Genomic DNA, 20,295 nt, shown 5'->3' on the forward strand with positions numbered 1-20,295 from the left:
ATTTTACTTGTGTTTTTAAGACTGTTATTTATTTATTTATTTATTTATTTATTTATTTATTTTTGTCGAAACTGTAGATCTTACTCTTCTCTCGTAGTTTCATTATTGTTTCTCAATAATGAAATCTGAAATCTGTTTGTTATTCCTTTTTATAGGGTGTGTGCGTGCGTGCGTGCGTGCGTGCGTGCGAGCGTGCGTGCGTGCGTGCGTGCGTGCGTGCGTGTGTGTGTGTGTGTGCTGTGCTTTTCCTGTTTCTTTTGGCTGCTGTTAGGATCCATTTGTGACTGACAGTGTGATTCATTGGCAGAGTGCTTGTCTAGCATGCCTGATTCTCTGGGTTATTCTCAGCTCCCCTTATTCCGAGAACACATTGTCCTAGGGCTCTGTAGTTTTCTGTTGAATTTGCCTGGGTGTTTTGCTTGGTTAGTTTGTTTGTACTTAATGTATGCTCTATTGGTAGATTTTATTTCAACAAACATATTTTTCACTTCTTTGTTTTTGGAACAGTCTTCCTATATTGCCTTTGCTGGCCTGGAACATAACACTAATCCTCCTGCCTCAGCCTTTCGAGATCTGGAATTAGAGATGTGAGGCACAGGCCCAGCTTATATTTTCACTTTAAAATATTTTATTTGAGCCAGATATGGTGGCATATTCTTTTATTTCCAGATGTAGATAGAGAGACCCTGTTTTGAACCTCCCTTCTCAAATATATATACATATATTTTATGTGTATATACACAAATATATATTTTTTTGTATTTAGCTCCATGGTAGAACATGTGCCTATATTTGTGTGACCCTGGGTTCGGTCCCCAGCAATATCACCACTAAAAAGAAACACACACACACACACACACACACACACACACACACACACACACACACACACACACACGAATGATTCTTTTTGAATTTTGACTGGAAATTATTATTTTTTTTTTCTTTTTTTCGGAGCTGGGGACCGAACCCAGGGCCTTGTGCTTGCTAGGCAAGCGCTCTACCAGTGAGCTAAATCCCCAACCCCGACTGGAAATTATTTAAAAAAAAAACTCCAACATAGAACTAAAAGGAGACAGGTGAAGTGTTTTATTTTGGATTTTCAGAACCCATGCATAAGCCAAGAACAGGTGCAAATAACAACAATAGTGGAGTACTAGTGACACGAGTGGTGTGGGCCTTTGATCTCAGCACTCAGGATGCAGAGGCAGGTGGGTCACGACTGGTTTGGTCTGTACTGCAAGTGCCAGACTGGCCTGGTCACACAGCGAGAACCCATCTTTAAAGTAAATAAATGCATAGGGCTGTATGGTGGGTGGCTCAGCCAGGAAGAGTGAGGTCAGCAAGCCTGACAGATAAGCTGAGTTCAGTCTCTGGGGCATACATAGGAGAGACCTGGTGCTGTGCCATGCAGATACAAGCACACACACAATAAAACAAGTAAATACTAACATTAAGATCATAAATAATGTGGCACAAAAAGTTTGTATATAATTATTGGGATTGGGGACTCAGCTCAATGGTGGATGGACATGTGCCTAGCATGTGTGAAACCCTGGAAAAAGTCCAGATTTATGGGAGTTGTGATGTTTTGGTATGAGCATTCTGTGTTGGTCACCCTTCCATTACTGTGACAAAATAAATACCTGAGAACAAAAGATTATTTTGGTTTAGTTTCAGTGACTCCATTGCCTTTGGAGTGGTAAAACAGACATTGTGGGAGCAAAGCCATTCATCCCGGCAGATAAGATGCAGTAGAGCTGCAGACGGACGGACAGGGGACAAAACATAAAACTGAGAATGGTCTCCTTACCATGCAGCAGTGCGGACTTTACTCACACTTCTTTCTCCTAAATCTTTACTAATTGTAAGCCAGTTCTCCTTGACCAACCTCCACTCTTCTTCCCACAGTCTGATAACTACCATGCAATTTTCAACTTCTGTGACATAAGCTTTGTGTGTGTGTGTGTGTGTGTGTGTGTGTGTGTATGATTTATTTGGAGATGATATCTCTACATAGTCCTGGCTGTCTTTCCTGTATTGACCAAGCAGGTCTCAAATCCAGAGAGATCCACCTGCCTTTGCCTCCCAAGTGCTGGAATTAAAAGCGTGCACTACCATATCTCGCCTATGAGATAAACTTTTCAATTTTTGGAATATTTTAAACATAAATGAAAGTAAGCAGAGTGAATCAAGGGATTCATAGTCTGGGGTGGATTGAATGATAGTCAGCCACCCTTGTCTCACCTGAGCTAGCATCCCCCTCCACTTCTGTTTTTATTAAATGAAACTTGTTATGAATCCTGTGGTGACACTGTATGTCTTGAGGCATTGTTCTCTTGTGTGCTCCAACACACACGATCTTGAGAGACTGAGGCAGGAGGATTGTTTGTTTGAGACTCTCCTTTCCACCCACTGTGTAGGTTACATTCAAAACTGCTTGTTTTGCTTTGTATTCTGTGCTTTCCATGTTGAATGTGGAGACCTGATTGGTCTGCATGGCTGCTGGTTGTTACACTCTTGCTTGGGAGTATAGGGTGTTTGTTTTTACTTTTCAAATAGTTTTATTTGTTAAGTTGGAATTATGCTTCAGACTACAGGTGTCTGTATCACTTTGACTTTTAAATATCCTATTTTTTTTCTCCGTATTGGTATCAACTTGCAGTATTGTTAGAAACAATGGGCAAGTACTCTACCCCTGAACTGAATCCCCAGGTCTCTTCTCCTCATTTTTTTTTTTTAAGTATAGAACAGAGTTTATTCAGGCCATGGGGAGGGGAGTTAAGAGAAAGGTGGGGTGGGGGGGGAGAAGGAGAAGGAGGAGAGTGAAAGAGTAGAGGAGTAAAGACCGGTCATGAGCAGGTGGAGAGAGGGGGGAGGGGAATGGGGAGAGAATGAGGAAAGAGGGTAAGGAAGCAGGAACCAGAGGAGGGAACAAAAGCTCTTCTCCTCGTTTTTAAACTTTTTATTTTGAGACAGTCTTTCTGTGTTGCCCAGGCTAGCTTTAGACTTGCCTTCTGTCTGCTGAGTACCTAATTTACAGGCCTGAACCACTAGACTTAAGTAAAGCATTATTTGACTTCCTTTCATAGGGGCTGTTGATGTCTAGATCTTCAAAGTGCCAGGCTGCTCCTAGCTTTTTCCTGGAAGGTTTCTGTTCCATTCTCTGGAGTTTGTGTTTGTGTCTAGTAACTCCAGCATTTGAGTTGTAGGCTTGCCTCTCTCTCAGCCCTTACTCTGTCTACTCTTTTGCTTGTATGAATTTATCTCCCTTGTAATTTTTGGTTTTTATTGGGGGAAGTGTGGCTTCCTAGAGGATCTGTTTGGTCCAAGTTGGTTTTAGTGGCGTTTGCTTGGGTGAGCACAAGGGGGTGCTGTGGAGCTGCATCCCTTTCTGGTCTTGGTCTTCCAGATCCCAGAAGCAGCCTGGGTTTCACTCATAGGCATGCGCCTGACTAGAGTCTTGGAGGTGACTTTTCCCTGCAGGGCATCTGGTGGAAGCACTCAGTTTCTTCTTGGTTCTAATTCTCAGTTCCTCAGTTCTCTCAATTCTGACTTCTTGAGTCATCTGGGTTTTTTGGTTTTTGAAGACATTCTCATATTATCCAAGCTGGCTTTGCACTTGTTGTCTAGGTAAGGCTGACCTTGAATTTGTAAGACTTGCTTTTACCTTCCCAAGTGCTGGGATAGCAGGTGGGCACCATCAAGTCTGGCTAATCCTTTGGTTTGATGCAGGAGTTTCAGGCTCAGTAGTCTAAGGTGGGCAGGGAGCTCAAAGACTCATCTGCTGCCCAGTGAACACTGCAGTCTCTGAGCCTCAAGTTCCTGATCCTGGCCTTGGCCAAGGGACAGCGGCTGTGTTCTCCACTATTCTTACTGACGTCACTGTGAGCGTTTGAAGCCCTGGGTATTTTTTACCTTTAGAGCTCAGCAGTGCTTTTACAGTGTATTTGTTAAAATTGATCCAGTGTCTGAGCCAAGGACTTTATAGTTAGAGGATGTTTAGAAATATTTAATCCAGTGCTAGAAGCAGAAGTTCTGGTTACAGTTTGGCAGCTTTATTGCCTATGGATTACGGAGGGAGAAGGAGTCGAGAGCAGCTCTTGTGCTCCTGGTCGACTGCAGTGCTTGTACTTGCAGTCATTGCTCTTCTTCCTTTGCGGTTCAGCACTGGGCCACTTGTTCTTTCTTTCCTGTGTGTCCTGTTGACAGCAGCTGAACGTTTGCCAAGTGATCTGTCACCTCCTGTCTTCAAAGGCTGGAGCTGATTTAGTGCCACAAGACACCTCTGGTCAGGCATGACCACAATGGTTCTGTGAACAGCTTTGAAGAAGAAACGTTCTTTAGCCATAAGTCATGCCAAGTTACAGCGGAGCAAGTAGAATTGAGGCAGCTCTTGGGAAGCAGGCCTTCTGCAGTCTTGGGACAGAGGAAGGCTGTGCCAGGAAGTCAGCCCTATCAGAGCAGAAGTGTTGGCGTTTGCTTGTGCCTATGGGTATGCTCTTCCCAGTGGCAGAAACCAGCAGAATTGCCCCTTTAGTGTGGTGACTTCTGTCCCTGGGGAATGTTAAGCCAGATGTAGTAGTACACATCTGTAATCCTAACACCCAGTAAGAGGCAGAAGGATTTTGAGTGTGAGGGCAGCCTAGGCTGCATAGTGAGATGTGGGGTTTTGTGGTTTTTTTTTTTTTTTTAAATAATCCAGTGTTTTAATTAGGATTTTTATTGTTGTGATAAAACACCACTACCAAAAGCAGTTTGAGGAGGAGGAAAGGGCTGATTTGGCTTATATATCCTGGGTCATAGTCATCAAGGGAGAGCAAGCAGTGCAGGAATTGAAGTACGAATTGAGCCATGGAGGAACACTCATTCTTCATGACTTGTTCAGCCTGCTTTCTTAAACACCCCAGGACCACCTGACCAGGAGGTGGTACTACCAACAGTGGGCCGGACCCTCCCATATCAATTGCTAATTAAGAGACTGCCCGCAGGCTTGCCTCTAGGCAGTTGTGCCAAGGCTGTTTTCAGTTGTGCTTCTCTGTTGTATCACTTTAGCTAGTGTCACGGTGACCAGACAACCAACCAAACCAAACCAAAAAACTGCCAACCAGGACAGTCAGGATTATACCTGGGAACTTGTTGATTTGAGCCCTGTAGATGAGAAGGCCAAGATGTGAAATACCTTGTAAATCCTTGGTTGTGTCATCCATGTCTGGATACTTGTGAATCAGTGTTACCTCATCCAGTCTAGGCACTTGTATATGAGCCACATAGATGGATGGAGAACTGAACATGGCCTGGGAGTGTGTGGGTTAGATAGATTGCTATGGACGGAGAGCTCAACTCAGGCCAGAGGGGCAAAAGGCAGAGAAGGAGCCATACAGAGAAGGAGCAGGAGGCTGTCTGTCATCCAGGCTCAGGTGAGTACAAAGCTGTGTTAACATGCAGTCAGATGGCTGGGTGTGCTTCATAGCTTTTAAAGGAAAGAGAAGTTAAATTACAGAGGATGTGCGCTGATGTGTATAACGCTAGGAAACAAAGAATTCTGTTGTCTTAAAATCAGGAAGTTCTCTGTGTATCCTTTAAATGTAGCATTTGTCCTTTGAAGCTGTCAGGGTCCGTCCACACCAAATTTTGTGGTTTAGATTTGGGGGAGTATGGTGTTACGATGTTTGGGGGAGTATGGCATTGTGACATTCTGTCCTTTGAACAGGCATGGCGATTTGTTGTTCCTGTTCCCCTCAAGCCTTGCTGGACCCTCGTCTGAAATGGAAACATCGACCTCAGTAGGATTAAAGGCCTTTGGTGCTCCTCACGTGGTTGAAGATGAGATTGATCAATACCTCAGCAAGCAGGATGGGAAGATTTATAGGAGCCGAGACCCACAGCTGTAAGTGTTCCATACGGCTCCTGCCAGTGAAACCTTTAATGGATCAATAAAGGAAATATTTAAGAGCTGAGCATAGTGGCTTTAGTAATCTAAGCCCTTAGGGGCAAAAGCAGGAGAACTATTGCAAGTTCAAGGTCAGCCTGGTTTACATAGTGAGCTCAGGCTATCTCGTGCAACCCTGTCTCAAAAAAAAAAAAAAATATTTAGGCATGTTCCATGTTAGTAAGTATTTGCTAAACGTGAAAAAAAATCTGAGTTTGGCCACCTAGTATCACATAATTTTAAGCAGCTTTTTAGTAGATTAATCTTTTCTTTTCTTTCTTTTTTTTTGGAGCTGGGGATTGGCAAGCGCTCTACCACTGAGCTAAATCCCCAACCCCTAGTAGATTAATCTTTAACATAGATTCCACATAAAATGTTTAGGAGTATGTGAATGCTAAGAAATTCAAAAGGTGTCTAGAGACCTATTTTGATGTCTCTTGAGATGCATGTTTCCTTGCACCAGCAGAGGTAAGAGTACAAGATAGTAAAAGTTGATTGTCTACCAGTATAAGGGCTGGCTCTGACCTCTTAGGAGCAATAGAATGACTGCTAGGAGAATGTCCTGGACACCAGCTACCAGTGCATACCCTCCAGTTAATCTGATCCCAGATCTACTCTGTGGATGTTCATTTGTACCAGGCTCTGTAAAATGCTAGTGCGTGTGCATTCCCTTTATTTAGATTTTTTGGCAACTCTTTTTAAAGAGACCAGTTAGGGACTGGCATAGCTCTGTATCTGAGAGTGCTTGCTGTTCTTGCAGAGGATTCGGGTTTGATTCTCGGCATCAGCATGGTGGTTTACAGTTGTCTGGCCTCTGCGCTAGGCACGTAGTATGAAGGCTTGCACAGAGGCAAAGCACCCATATACATAGAACTAAAAATAAACAGAGAGACCAGTTAGAACATCCTGATTTACACTCCGATGTGAAATTATATACGTGTGACTGCTTGTCTCTGCAGTAGATCTTTTGTAAGTGTCTGACTGTGTAACTGCAGTAAGGTGCTGACACTGGGATACTGGTTCTGAGTGCTACATCAGCAACTGTTATGTCAGACGGAATAGCCAGAAATGCCGCTCGGCTGCGGCTGAGCCGACTTCTGTTGGTGTTTCTTCCCAGGGATTCACTATAATCTGGACTTTCATGGTTCTTAGAGCCTGCTCACATATATGTTAATTCTGCTCCTCAGAAATAAGCCTGCCTCCTAGCGATTGAGGAAGCACAGAGACTACCTCTTTCTTTTCCTTTCTATTTTATTTTGTTTTGTTTGAGACTGGGTTTCCTCTGTGTAGCCTGGCTATCCTATAACTTGTTCTGAAGACCAGGCAGGCTTCAAACTCAGAGTTCCGACTACCTCTGCCTCCCCAAGGCTGGGATCAAAGGCTTGTGCCATCACTGCCCAGCTTTTCTCTCTCCCTCTCTCCCTCCCTCCTTTCTCTCCCTCTCCCTCCCCCCCCTTCTCTTTCTCTCTCTTAAATATTACTTTATGTATTTGATTACACTTGCTTTTGTCAGACGCACCAGAAGAGAACATCAGATCCCATTACAGATGGTTGTGAGCCACCCTTTGGTTGCTGGGAATTGAACTCAGGACTCTGTAAGAACAGTCAGTGCTCTTAACCGCTGAGCCATCTCTCCAGCCCCCCAGCTTTTTCTTAACATTTTCAACATGTTATTTTTCATTCTGGAGATTGAATACAGCCTCATGTGTTTTTTATTTTTTAGCTGATGTCCTGTGAAGCAGTTAACATCGATGAAGCTGTGGGTTTGATGTGTTGGTCAGGGTTTTCACATTCCTTTTTCTTTATTACCCTTCCCACCCACCCCATTCCTTCTTTCCCCTCTACCCCTTTCTTGTCCTCTTTTGTGACAGCCTCTTCCTGTGTAGTCCTGTCAGCCAGTCTGGTCTTGAACTTGCTGGAGTCTTCTTGCCTCTGTGTCCTGAATGCTGGGATTTAGGTTTAGGGATCCATCATGTAGTTTTCTCTGGTACATACCAGAATAAACAACTCCTGTACTGGGAACATTTGTTTGTGGACCATCAACAGCAATAGCAATAATATTGGGAAGTAGCAACAGAGAGTGACCTTTTGCCCCTGTGCTTTTCTTCTGCCCTGTGCACTCTGCAGATGCCGCCATGGTCCCTTGGGCAAGTGTGTGCATTGTGTCCCACTGGAGGTAAGTGTGCAGAGCAGGTTTTGGCTGGGCAGTGTGGTTGACTGCTGCTGAAAGAGCTGTCTAAGCATTTTCTTGTCCTAAACTTGGGTGTTACAGCTTTTTAAAGATTTTCTCTATTTATTGTCTTGGGCCTTTTATTCCCAGTAGTACAAAGAATCTGAGACTTATTTATGGGAGAGACCTTTTAGGGGGATTGTGAATGGCTGAGGCATTTGTGTTGCTGTGATGGAGGGGTTATACACAGTTGCCTTCCTAGATAATTCTTCTCTGACACATAGCTGGGCCTCTCAGTTCCTGCTTGTGATGTTTTTGATTTACTGTGTCTGTCTGAATCTTAGGTCTCCTGTTGCTCCTGTCCTGTCTCTGTCTCTCTGTCTCTGTCTCTGTCTCTCTCTCTCTCTCTCTCTCTCTCTCTCTCTCTCTCTCTGTGTGTGTGTGTGTGTGTGTGTGTGTGTGTGTGTGTGTGTGTACTGCCTCAGAGGTGTAAGTCCTCTGTCACTAAGCTATATCCTCAGGCATTTTGTGACTTTGCAAAATCTTCTTAGAACATTTATGTTTAATAGAAGTTCATTTTTTCTCAAAAAATGTGACTAGCACAGAAAAAAACTTGATTCTGACCTTGAACTAGTGAAGACCCAGCTTAGCCTCCCTTATTGTCTCTGTGCCTTCTGGTCTGATCCCCTGCACAGTAAGATTCAGAAGCCCTATGTGTCCTGACAGACCCGTGACCATTCATTTTTCTGTGTATGGTTTGGCAGCCATTTGATGAAGACTATCTGAACCACTTGGAGCCTCCTGTGAAGCACATGTCCTTCCATGCCTACATCCGGAAGCTGACTGGAGGGGCTGACAAGTAAGTGTCCTCTGTGGTCAGAGACGCAAACTCTGCGTGCATTTCTGATGATTATGGTTTATAGTCATGGAGCATGGAAAAGGGAAGCAGTGCAGTGTAGAAAACAGTGAAATCTCGAATGTTGCCTATTCTAGAGGCACGGAAGACCTGGCACATGTCCTGCTGTCACCTCAGTGCTCAGAGAGGTAGACAAGATACACAGCTGTGGCAGAGACAGCTGCTCCATGAGGCTCTCAGTTCCCCTGCTCCCCAGGGCTCTCCCTGTTTGTCAGCTTTACTTTTCAACTTAAATGGGGCCCACCCTTGTGGGTTGCCTCTGGTACCACAGTGGCTCTAGTGAACAGATTTGGTCAGGCAGGGCAGTATAAGCAGCCTCCTCTTTCCTGAATGCTGGTGGCAGCAGTGGCCAGAAAGGTGAATGAAGGCAGCAGGTATTGTTTGGTTTTCTTAAGACAGGCCTCGCTGATGAGAGGACGGCTTTAAGTTCAAGTTAGCAGTTGTTTTGTTTTGTTTTGTTGTTAAAAATGATTGCCTGATTGTAGCTTTTCTCAGACAAGCTGCCAGAATCCAAAATGACTTTTTAATTTTATTTATTTATGTACTTGTTTATTTATTTGAGCCAGAATTTCTCTGTATAGTCCTGGCTGTCTTAGAATTCACTTAGTAGACCAGACTGGGCTCAAACTCAGAGATCTATCTGCCTCTGCCTCCCCATTTCTGTGATTAAAGGAGTGGGCTACCCCCACTGCTAAGGCAAGGTGATCTTTTTTTTTTTTTTTTTTTTTTTTTTTTTTTTGGAGCTGGGGACCGAACAGGGCCTTGTGCTTTACTAGGCAAGCACTTTACTACTGAGCTAAATCCCCAACCCCGGCAAGGTGATCTTAACTCATCTCAAACTAGCCATTCACAGCATGTAAGTATTTTGGATCATCATCAACACCAAAAACATAAAATTTTTATTTACAAAAAAATCACATGGTACAACAAATATGTATAATTTTTGGTCAATTCTTTTTTTTTTTTTATTCATTTATTATATATAAGTACACTGTAGCTGTCTTCAGACACACCAGAAGAGGGCATCGGATCTCTTTACAGATGGTTGTGAGCCACCATGTGGTTGCTGGAAATTGAACTCAGGACCTCTGGAAGAGCAGTGGGGGCTCTTAACCACTGAGCCATCTCTCCAGACCTGGTCAATTATTTCTTAATAAAGCTGGGGGGAGGGCAAGAAAGAAAATGGAAGTGAGTGAAATGATCCCATTGTTAGATAAAGGTACTTGCTGCCAACCCTGATGAGTTAAGTTCAATCTCTGGCCATGACCCACGTGGTAGAAGGAAAGAAACAACTGCTACAAGTCGACCTTTGACCTCTGCATGTGAATGCACACACATACACATGCACACTAAAGAAATAAAACAACTGTTATCAAGCCAGAATGTGGAATGGACCATTCTGTGGTTGAGAAAACTGATAGCACTTACACAGAATTACCATAGGTCAGGGGTAGGCCGGGTGATCCCATGGATAATCTAGGATGATGCTTTTTCCTTAGTAGGCAGAGTGACTGTGTGACTGCTCTGTATCCTAAGGAGGTTTTTCCTAAGAATAAGCATCTGGTACAAATGAGTAAATACTGGACTAATATTGTCATCAGTCACTCACAAGCTGTACTTTCTCTTGGTGGCACGAGTTAGCTAATAGGTTTCCAACAGTGCCCCTGAAAATCATGGGTGTAGAAAGTGGGGAACTGTGAACTTCTACTAGAATGGCTTTAGTGCATCGTCTTGCGTTTTGGTCCTCAGAAGCACTATCCAGTGGATGTGTGCTGGCTCACATGCCCTTTCATCTCCTGCCTGCCTCCCATTACTGTTATGTTTACCTCAGTCACTTGTTTTCCCTCAGGGGGAAGTTCGTTGCCCTGGAGAACATCAGCTGCAAGATTAAGTCAGGATGTGAGGGACACCTCCCTTGGCCAAATGGTATCTGTACCAAATGCCAGCCTAGTGCCATCACATTGAACAGACAGGTAAGCAGCCTTCAGGGGCTTAAACTCCAGTACGCATTCGAGGCAAGTCGGTGATCTACCCACTGGCAATGTGTGTGAATTGCACCTCTAAGCTGTGTAGCTGAGAACTAGGGCTGGGTCCAAGCTGAAATAAAACAAAACAGGGCTAGGAGTACATGGCTCAGTGCTCTTAACCATGCCTGCAGGAAGAGTGCAGCTATACACTCAAGCAAAACACTCCTACACATAAAAACAGAGCTATGTAAATTAAGAAAACAACTAGAGAATGCTTTTACTAGATTGGTTCTTGAAAAACAGCATTGTTTCTGATGGGATATTTGCATTTACACTTTTGTTAACCTTTGTTAACTCCACAGAAATATAGACATGTGGACAACATCATGTTTGAGAATCACACTGTTGCTGACCGCTTCCTTGACTTCTGGAGAAAGACAGGAAACCAACATTTCGGGTACTTATATGGACGGTACACAGAGCACAAAGACATTCCCCTTGGCATCAGGGCTGAAGTGGCTGCAATTTATGAGCCTCCTCAGGTACATAAGTGAGGGCCTGTGTGTTAGAAGGTCTGGACTGTTTGTAAGGTGCTGTGAAGCACCCTTTCCGATGGCCTCTTTCTATTTGGTTTTTTTCCCACAGCTTTTCTATCTCTTTTTTTTTTTTTTCTTTTTCTTTTTTTCAGAGCTGGGGACCGAACCCAGGGCCTTGCGCTTGCTAGGCAAGCGCTCTACCACTGAGCTAAATTCCCAACCCCAGCTTTTCTATCTCTTAATGTACTACTCTCTTGGGCATGCACACATTACACACGTGTATGTGATAATTATTTCAAAATTATTGGAGAGTAAGATCTCAGCCCCCAGGGCTGGCCTTAGCATTCACAAAATTGAAGGTTCAATCCCTTCCATTTTATAATCTGTGTGTGGTGCATATGCCTGTAGTCCCAGCATCGGAGAGATGAAGGCAAGAAGATCAGAAGTTTAAGATAGTTGGGCAGTGGCAGTGCACACCTTTAATCCCAGCACCCAGGAGGCAGAAGCAGTGGGTTTGATGCCAACCTGCTTACAGAGCTAGTTCTGGGACAGCCAGGGCTACACATAAAAATCCTATAACCCTATGTCCAAAAAAAAAAAAAAAGAACTTCAAAATCATCCTTAGCTACCTAGCAAGTTGGAAGCCGGCTTAGCATGGAATAAAACAAGTTTGACTTCTGAAAGGAAACATATATAGGGACAGAAATCAGCCTTTTCTTTTCTTTTTTAAAATGTATTTGTGTCTCTAGGTCTGTGTGTGTCTGTGCATGACACAGTGCGTGAGTAGAGGTCAGGAAACTCCTGGCATCAGCTCTCTCTCCACCACATGGGTTTCAGGAACCTGGCTCAGGTCACCAGACTTGTGGGCACACCTCACCAGTCACGTCTTTTCACTTCATTATTCTAGAGGTCACGTTGCACCTCTCACTCTGCTGGCTTCTTAGATCATCTGACCCAGGGCCCCATGTCACCCTGGGGCACATTTCAGGGTCTGCAGACATGACAGTAGGAGCACAGTATATGGCTTCTGCAGAAGTGCTTGTGTCATCCCTGACTTTGTTACAAGGATTTTCTATGCATGCCACCCCACTTTGACATTTTGGCATTTTTATAGAGATGTGTGAGATTGTAGAAGTCTTTTCTGTTGCTTTCTTTACAAAGATGTGGTCGATGGTAACTGAGACCCTACAGAGAAACCCACTCATTCTGTCAGAACTTGGATTATGGAGTGCTCTCTGATTCAAGTGCTAACACAGAGCCTCAGCTCAGTTTTGTAGATCTCTATCATGGAGTGTAGCAGTTACAATAGAATTATTTTAAGGGGGGTGGGGGGAGATGGAGAGATGGCTCAGTAGTTAAGAGCACTGACAGCTTTCCCAGAGGTCCTGCGTTCAAATCCCAGCAACCACATGGTGGCTCGCAACCATCTGTAATGGGATCTGATGCCCCCTTCTGCTGTGTCAGAAGACAGCTACAGTGTACTTATATATAATAATTAAGTAAATAAATAAATTTTTTTTTTTTTTAAGAATTTGTAATTGAAGCCCAGTGTGGGTCCTCTCCCCTTAGATTCAAGCATCTGGGAGGCCAAGATAGGAGATTGAAGTTTAAGGTCAGCTGTGCTTCATAGTAAATCTGAGTCCAGACTAAATTAAAAACTGAGACACTGTCTTCAAAAAAAGGCAGGATGTGGCAGCACCAGTGGTCCTAACACTAAGGAGATAGAGGTAGGGGATCATTGCAGATTTGAGGCCAGCTTAGTCTATACAGTGACTTTGAGGCCAGACATAGCCACATAACAACGGGCTATCTTAAAAATCCTCCCTGCCTCCCGTCCTCCCAAAACCAAAAAACCATACAGATCCATGTTTTGGTGGAAAGAGTAGAAACTTGTGGCATTCTGACTTATCATTGTATTAATGTCCCCATGTTGTGGGTCCCAGAGGCTGAAATCCTTGACCTCTTAAGACCGTGTACCCATTCCAAGTCAGCTCTTGCCACCTTGTTATTGGGTAAGTATTTCTTTGCCCCCGAGGTTGGTATATGACCTATGTTCTCAAAGGATTCGTGTTTTCTATCTGGTGAATCCAGCAAACATAAAGTCTGTTGACTCAGTGTCTTGTCTGTAGAACCAACTGTCGTCTTTACAGTGGCAGGGCATACACCAAAGTGGTTCTGAAATGTCTGCCTGCCAGCCAGGCTGTCTAGAGCAGAATTACCTACTCATGGAGGTTCTGAAAGCAGCTCCATTCCCCAGGTGAAGCAGCTTGCAGGCAAGCAGCAGAGGCAGCCTTCCTTTGGGCCCCTTTGTGTTTGTAGCTGTAGATATCTTGAGCAGTGTTGAAGCTGGTGGGTGGAAGTGTAGAAGAGGGGGTAGAGGAACCATTCTTCCCAGGTTTCCCTTCTAACTGTTTCCTATCTGTGGTTCCATGCAGATTGGTACACAGAACAGCCTGGAGCTTCTGGAAGATCCGAAAGCTGAGGTGGTTGACGAGATTGCCTCCAAACTTGGCCTGAGGAAGGTATGAGGCCTCTGTCAGCCAGGTGACCTTTAGGGGAAACTTGGGCTCCATGCTGGGGAAATCCAGACAGATGGAGTGGCTAAGTCTGCTCTGGGACCAACCCCTTAGCTGACAAGATCAAGTGTGGGTTTGGCCCCTTTGGAGCCTCAGTTGTGTTCATTGGTGCTTTGATGGTTCCCTGACTTGGAGTGACGTGAGAACATCTCAAGTATAAATACAAAGTCGGGTGTTAGGCACACATGTGTTAACCCTGTCATCACCTCTCCCCACCTACACTTGCTCATTGAGGCAGGATGATCAAGAGTTCAAGGCTAGCTTGGTACATAGAGCAAGACTTTATTATTTATAAAGACCCAGTAGGTATGAGGACATAGCTTTTCACCTTGGTAGCTGTAGTTCCTAAAGACAGCTGCCACGTTGCACTTTATTGGAGAATTCGCTACTCAGTGGCTTGCTTTACTTGGTGCTAGTATTCTTTCTGGTCAGCATTGGGCTTCTGTATATAATGTAGGTCTCTGACCCTGCAGTTACTCTGGGACAGTTAGCAGATAAGAGAGAGTCCTTTTAGTCCATTGCTGTGGTTTGTTTCACAACCTTGACAGTGTCCTAGGAATGGTAGGTTGTGGTTTTTGTTTTAAAGACATGTCATTTTGTAGCTCACACTGGTCTAAACTTAAATCCTCCTGCCTCAGCCTCCCACTGTGAGGATTACAGACTTTTGCTAGCATACCTGCCTTGTTAGGGTACAGGCTCATTGAACACATTGCAGAAGTTCAGTATTGCTAACCATGTAAGTTTTGTCCTTTATTTAGACAGAGAGGAATGATCTGTGTGGAACACTCCATCTTACCTCTCTGTAGGTAGACAGGAAGACCTAGAAATATGACTGGGAAAGTCACAGCATGTTTTTTTTTTTAACCTTGTTGAGGTAGAAATACCCTTCAGGTTGTGGAGCTAGCATCTCAGTGTTGGTCATACTCTAGTGCAAATTCCGGGAGTTCTGTTCAGGAGAAAAAGTGGCCCAGTGTTAGACTGTGTGTTGCTGATTTATGCTTTGTAACATCATAGCCATGTAAAATAAAATCTAAAGTTGTGTAAGTTACTTTCTCAAAACCTTCGCTCCTTGCTGCTTTTCCCTCGGCCTGGTTTGGACTGAACGTTTCCTCTGCACTTGCTTTCTGTGGTACCATCCTTTTTGGTTTGTGCTATCTGAGCTTAACAAACAGCAGTACCATAGTGTACCAGACTTATGTGTAGATGGTGGTTTGATGAGCTGAGTCTCAGGCTTGTGGAGAGAGTGGTGGCCATCTGTCCGTTTTCCCAAGGATGGAAGTGGTGGTTGCTTTGTTTGTCTTCTAGTTCCAGTCTGACAGCCTCTCACTGTGCTGATGCTGAGTGGAGGTGAGCAGAGAGAATACAGGGGCTGCACAGCTCGTGACCTGTAGGATTGGCCGTTAGGGAGCCCCGGTGTTACAGCTTTAGAGCACAGGCCCTCAGCTGTGGCAAGCCAATGCCTCTGTTGTAACACCCCTTTCATCTTCAATGCCTCTGTCAAGAGACACTGTTTCTTCCTTGTGGAAGACCCACCCCAGGAAACCATACTGCTCACTTCTTGTCTGTCTTCTTTTTGGAGCATAAACTCCTTGCCTCATCCTGTTGGTCTCAATCACAAATGTTCTGACTTCTAATAAAGTACGGTACGGGCTTGAGTGGTCTAAGCAGAGTCTGTTTGACAGATGAATGTTTGTCATCGCAGCACCAGCAGAAGGTGCTGGCTTCTCACTGGCAGCAGGGCTGAGGAACTGTGCTCTCAGCTTTACTTGGCTCAGGAGCTGGAAGGGTTGTCTGAAGGGCACTGCTTTTATGCGCCCTGTACAGAAGCCATCTGTTATATGGAGATACTCAAAAGATGCTTTCCTTTTCCATTAAGGTTGGATGGATATTCACGGACCTTGTCTCAGAAGATACCCGAAAGGGTACAGTCCGATACAGTCGGAATAAGGTGAGACGGAGACAGGAATGTGGCTTGGCCTGAAACCTCACTCAGGTAGTGCTGACTTGGACCTCTCAGTCTCTGCACAGCTTGCAGATAACTTTGAAGACAGTCTTGTTAGTCAAGGCTCACCCTGCTGAATGTCCAGCAGAGCAGATCCCACTCATCTCCACTTGAGGCCTATGGGAGTGGTGCCCAAGGCTTTCTGCCCTCCTACTTTGGTTGGGTTTTTACAGGTGTCCCTGCTAGCTAGGAATTGCAGGTATTTGTCTCAGTGTCATTTTTGAAGCATTGTAGCTTGCTTGCTTGCTTGCTTGCTTGCTTATTTATTTATTTATTTATTTATTTATTTATTTATTTATTTATTTATGGATCTCAGCCTTGACTGTCCTGACACTCACTAGATAGACCAAGTTGGCCTCAAACTCACAGAGATCCACTTCTATTTGCTCTTAAGTTATTGGCATTAGAAGCTCTTCTTCTTCTTCTTCTTTTTTTAAAAAATAATTGTATTTGTTATGCCTGTGTGCACACATGTGCCATAGCACACAAGTGGAGGTCAGAGAACAGCTTGTAGTTGTTTCTCTTCTTCCATCATGGGGGAACTACTAGGGATTAAATTCAGGTCAGTTAGTCTTAGCGGCAAGCATCTTTACCTGGTGAGTCATTCTGCTGGCTCAACTCTTAATATTTTCTTCAGAAGAAATAGAAGCTTGTTTTGACACATGCTGTAAAATTTGATGTACCGCCTCTCTTGGCTTAGGACACCTATTTCCTGAGTTCAGAAGAATGCATCACTGCAGGAGACTTTCAAAACAAGCACCCCAACATTTGCCGGCTCTCTCCCGATGGTCATTTTGGATCCAAGTTTGTTACTGCAGTGGCCACAGGTATAAATGGGGCAGAAATGTCACATACTACTGCCCATTAATGTGTTTATTCTTCCTTGCAGCAATTTTTCATTCCCAACTTTGTTATGATAAGCTTTCTCTTGTGTGTGTGTGTGTGTGTGTGTGTGTGTGTGTGTGTTAGTTTTTTCAAGATAGAGTTTCTCTGTGTAGCCCTGGCTGTCCTGGAACTTGCTCTGTAAACCAGGCTGTTCTTCAATTCAGGCTGAACTTGAACTGCCTGCCTCTGCTTCCCAGGTGCTGGGGTTAGATATGTGTGTGTGTGTCACTAGTGCCTGGGGTTAGATGTGTGTGTGTGTGTGTCACTAGTGCCTGGGATTAGATGTGTGTGTGTGTGTGTCACTAGTGCCTGGGGTTAGATGTGTGTGTGTGTGTGTCACTAGTGCCTGGGGTTAGATGTGTGTGTGTGTGTCACTAGTGCCTGGGGTTAGACATGTGTGTCACTATTGCCTGGCACGATGTACTTCTTAATACACTTTGAACACACAGATTCTTCCTTTTGTTTTATGGTAAAAATTCTGGGTTTAGCATCACCTACGGGACTGGGGCCAAGTCAGGGCTTCTCCATGGCTATCCTCAGGTTTAGTGTTCTCATCACAAGCCTAGGGTAACTCTTTTTAGCAACTAGAAATAACTGTAAAAAGAGAGACTTTGTTTTCAGGATTCATGTACATTTGACATATGAATGTGGCTGCCATCCTCAAAACATTTCCTCTTTTTTTTTTTTTTTCTTTATTTATTTAATGTATATGAGTACACTGTTGCTCTCTTCAGACACACCAGAAGAGGGCACCAGATCCCATTACAGATGGCTTCGAGAGATGGCTGGAAGAGCAGTCAGTACCCTTAACCACTGAGCCATTTTCTCCAGCGCCCCCCCCCCCTTTTTTTTAAAGATTTATTTATTTTATGTATATGAATGCTCTGTGTACACCTGCATGCCAGAAGAGGGCATCAGATCTCATGACAGATGGCTGTGAGCCACCATGTGGTTGCTGGGAATTGAACTCAGGACCTCTGAAAGAGCAGTCTGTGCTCTTACCTCTGAGCCATCTCTCCAGCCCCTACTTTCTGGTTCTTATAATAGTGTCCCTGCCAGTTCACACACAGTCTGCACTCATGCTCCTAGTTCAGACTTCCTTCCTCGTGGCCCTTTGAGAATCCATACTAATCCATACTGCCTTAATACAGGGACCTAGGTCAGCTCCCTGCTGTCAGTGGGTTTCTGTTTCAAGAGACTCAGGTTTTTTAAGCCTTGCTAAATGGTAGTAAGCTTGCCTTTTCCTAAGAGGTTATGGCCTCTTTAGATTGAGAAGTACCACACCCTTTTTGAGTGAACGTCCTTTGAGGAGTGAGAGGCCCTGGTGGTATGTTTGTTCTGTTTGTATGTTGTATGTAATCTGTTTGCATGTTGATGATGGGAGCATGCTAGTTATTGCACATACAGATTGGTGACATACCGTCCTACAGTTTTGCTGGAGTTGAGTGTTATCGGGAGTGAGTGGAGGTGTTGGTTAGGATTAAGGACCCCAGAGAGTCCTTCCTTGTGAGTAGATAGGACAGACGGCACTGACACAGTGACAGATGTCAGGCAACTTGTGTGGGCAGGATACACATGAGGTTTGACAGCATATCCGACATAACCACATCCCGATGGTTAGGGTGATGGCCCCTGGGATGCTTCATGCTTTATCTTGTTGCTTCCTTCACAATTTTGTGGTCCTGGAGACCTCAGATTACAGTCATGTATGTGTGCTTTTGTGGTGTTTTATGAAGTAACATTGATCCTAACTTTGGATCATAATAGATAAGGAGTTTGCACACATGAATGTGCAGGGGTGGGACTGTGGAGCACTTCTCAGCTGGCAGGATGCCCAGCATCTTCAGCATCCCACAGAAGCTGGCAGTGCCCCTTATTGAAACAGCCAGAAACACCTTCACAGCCTTCCAGAACTGTCACCATCACTGAGAATGGCTGTTTTGGGCTCCTGTGGGCTCCCATAGTAATCCAACCTTTTAAAGCTACTGTTTCTATGGGGAAATTGTCCCATGGGCCAGAAGAACTGGCAGGCACATTTTTAGAGTTGTAAGTAGTTTACATCTTGAGACTGCCACCTTCAGTTACTGAGTCACACTGCTTGTTGAGCACTTGGAAATGAGGTCATCCGTGAGACTTTTACATCTAGAATCGACTCTTAAGGATCTGGAACTGTGAGGTAATGACTGACCTTGGTTACACTTAGATGAGTAGTCGGCCTGCTTTGCCTGAACAGTGAATCCTCCCTTTGGTGCTTGGTCTCATCATCTTCCTCTCCAGATGGGGCACTGGCTGAAGAATGGCAGATCTCAGTCCAAGGTCTTAGCTACCACAGCTCAGATACCGGTTTTCTCACTCTGTATGTGCTACTTCTCCTTCATGTAGGATCTTTGGTTAAGGACAAGTGGGAACCCTGTAAAGGTTCTGTGAAATGGACATGCCACAGTCCCACCTCTTACTGGAGAGGAGGTTGCTAACCTGCTTGTTTACATCCTAGGAGTTGGTGCCTCTTGTGCTGAGCTCAGGTACTTTCTGATCACCAAGGCCTTTGCCTCCAGGCTCTCCCTACTTCCTGTGTTTTTTCACAGCTTTTCTGGCTCAGATATGTACAGTGGTTTGCTCAGGTGAATGCAGTATTCCATGTGGGGTCTTCCTCATTGGTTATCTGCTTGGCTCTTGGGTTGTAAAAATGATTTTCTGGAGCCCCCAGTTTTGTGAGAGCTTGGTTCTTTATGTCACTGCTACTTTCCAGCATGTGCTCCATTTTGTGTGCAGTCTTTCTAGCAGGCGCTTTGCAGAGGAAATGAAAGTTACCTTGCCAAGACTCCTCAACGTCTTACTTAGCCTTTATGAGGTTTCCTGAAAGATGAAACCATGTGGGTGTGTGCATGTTTCTTCTTTACTTGGCAAAGCCATGTGTGCAGCCCAAGCTGCTGTCACAGACTCTGTGTGAACCAATATCACTCGCCATCCCTCCTCTGTGATATTGGGGATTGAACTCAGGGCCTCAGACTTTCTGGATATTCTGAGACCTTTTAGGGGTGATAGTGTGGAGAGGGAAGGGTCTCATGTCATTCAGGCTAGCCTTAAACTCCGGATCCTCTTGTTCCCACTTACAAGTACTGGAGTTAGAAATATGTATCACCAAGCCTAGTTTCTGATGCTTTTCTTTTTAGCAATGTTGTATTTATAGGGACTACTCACCATCCTCTTTTCACAGGGTTTTCTTTTCCTAATGGCCTGTCACACTTAAATGACTGATCTGAAACCCATTCTTGGTTTGTAGTGCCCCGGGGAAATAGTAAGCAGTTGTG

General features: G+C 44.5%; 1 protein-coding gene across 1 annotated transcript in view; it reads left to right on the forward strand.

The window, feature by feature from the left end:
• Nploc4 (NPL4 homolog, ubiquitin recognition factor) overlaps positions 1-20,295 on the forward strand; it is a 54,527-nt gene that overhangs the window by 12,525 nt on the left and 21,707 nt on the right. The window contains exons 5-12 of the mRNA XM_032914193.1: positions 5,714-5,890; positions 8,060-8,108; positions 8,867-8,961; positions 10,868-10,991; positions 11,348-11,527; positions 13,957-14,043; positions 15,974-16,045; positions 16,800-16,926. Coding sequence (XP_032770084.1) covers positions 5,714-5,890; positions 8,060-8,108; positions 8,867-8,961; positions 10,868-10,991; positions 11,348-11,527; positions 13,957-14,043; positions 15,974-16,045; positions 16,800-16,926 — 911 coding nt within the window. The remainder of the gene's footprint in view (positions 1-5,713; positions 5,891-8,059; positions 8,109-8,866; positions 8,962-10,867; positions 10,992-11,347; positions 11,528-13,956; positions 14,044-15,973; positions 16,046-16,799; positions 16,927-20,295) is intronic.

The sequence above is a fragment of the Rattus rattus genome, chromosome 9 (genome assembly GCF_011064425.1).
Source record: "Rattus rattus isolate New Zealand chromosome 9, Rrattus_CSIRO_v1, whole genome shotgun sequence".
NCBI lineage: Eukaryota > Metazoa > Chordata > Mammalia > Rodentia > Muridae > Rattus > Rattus rattus.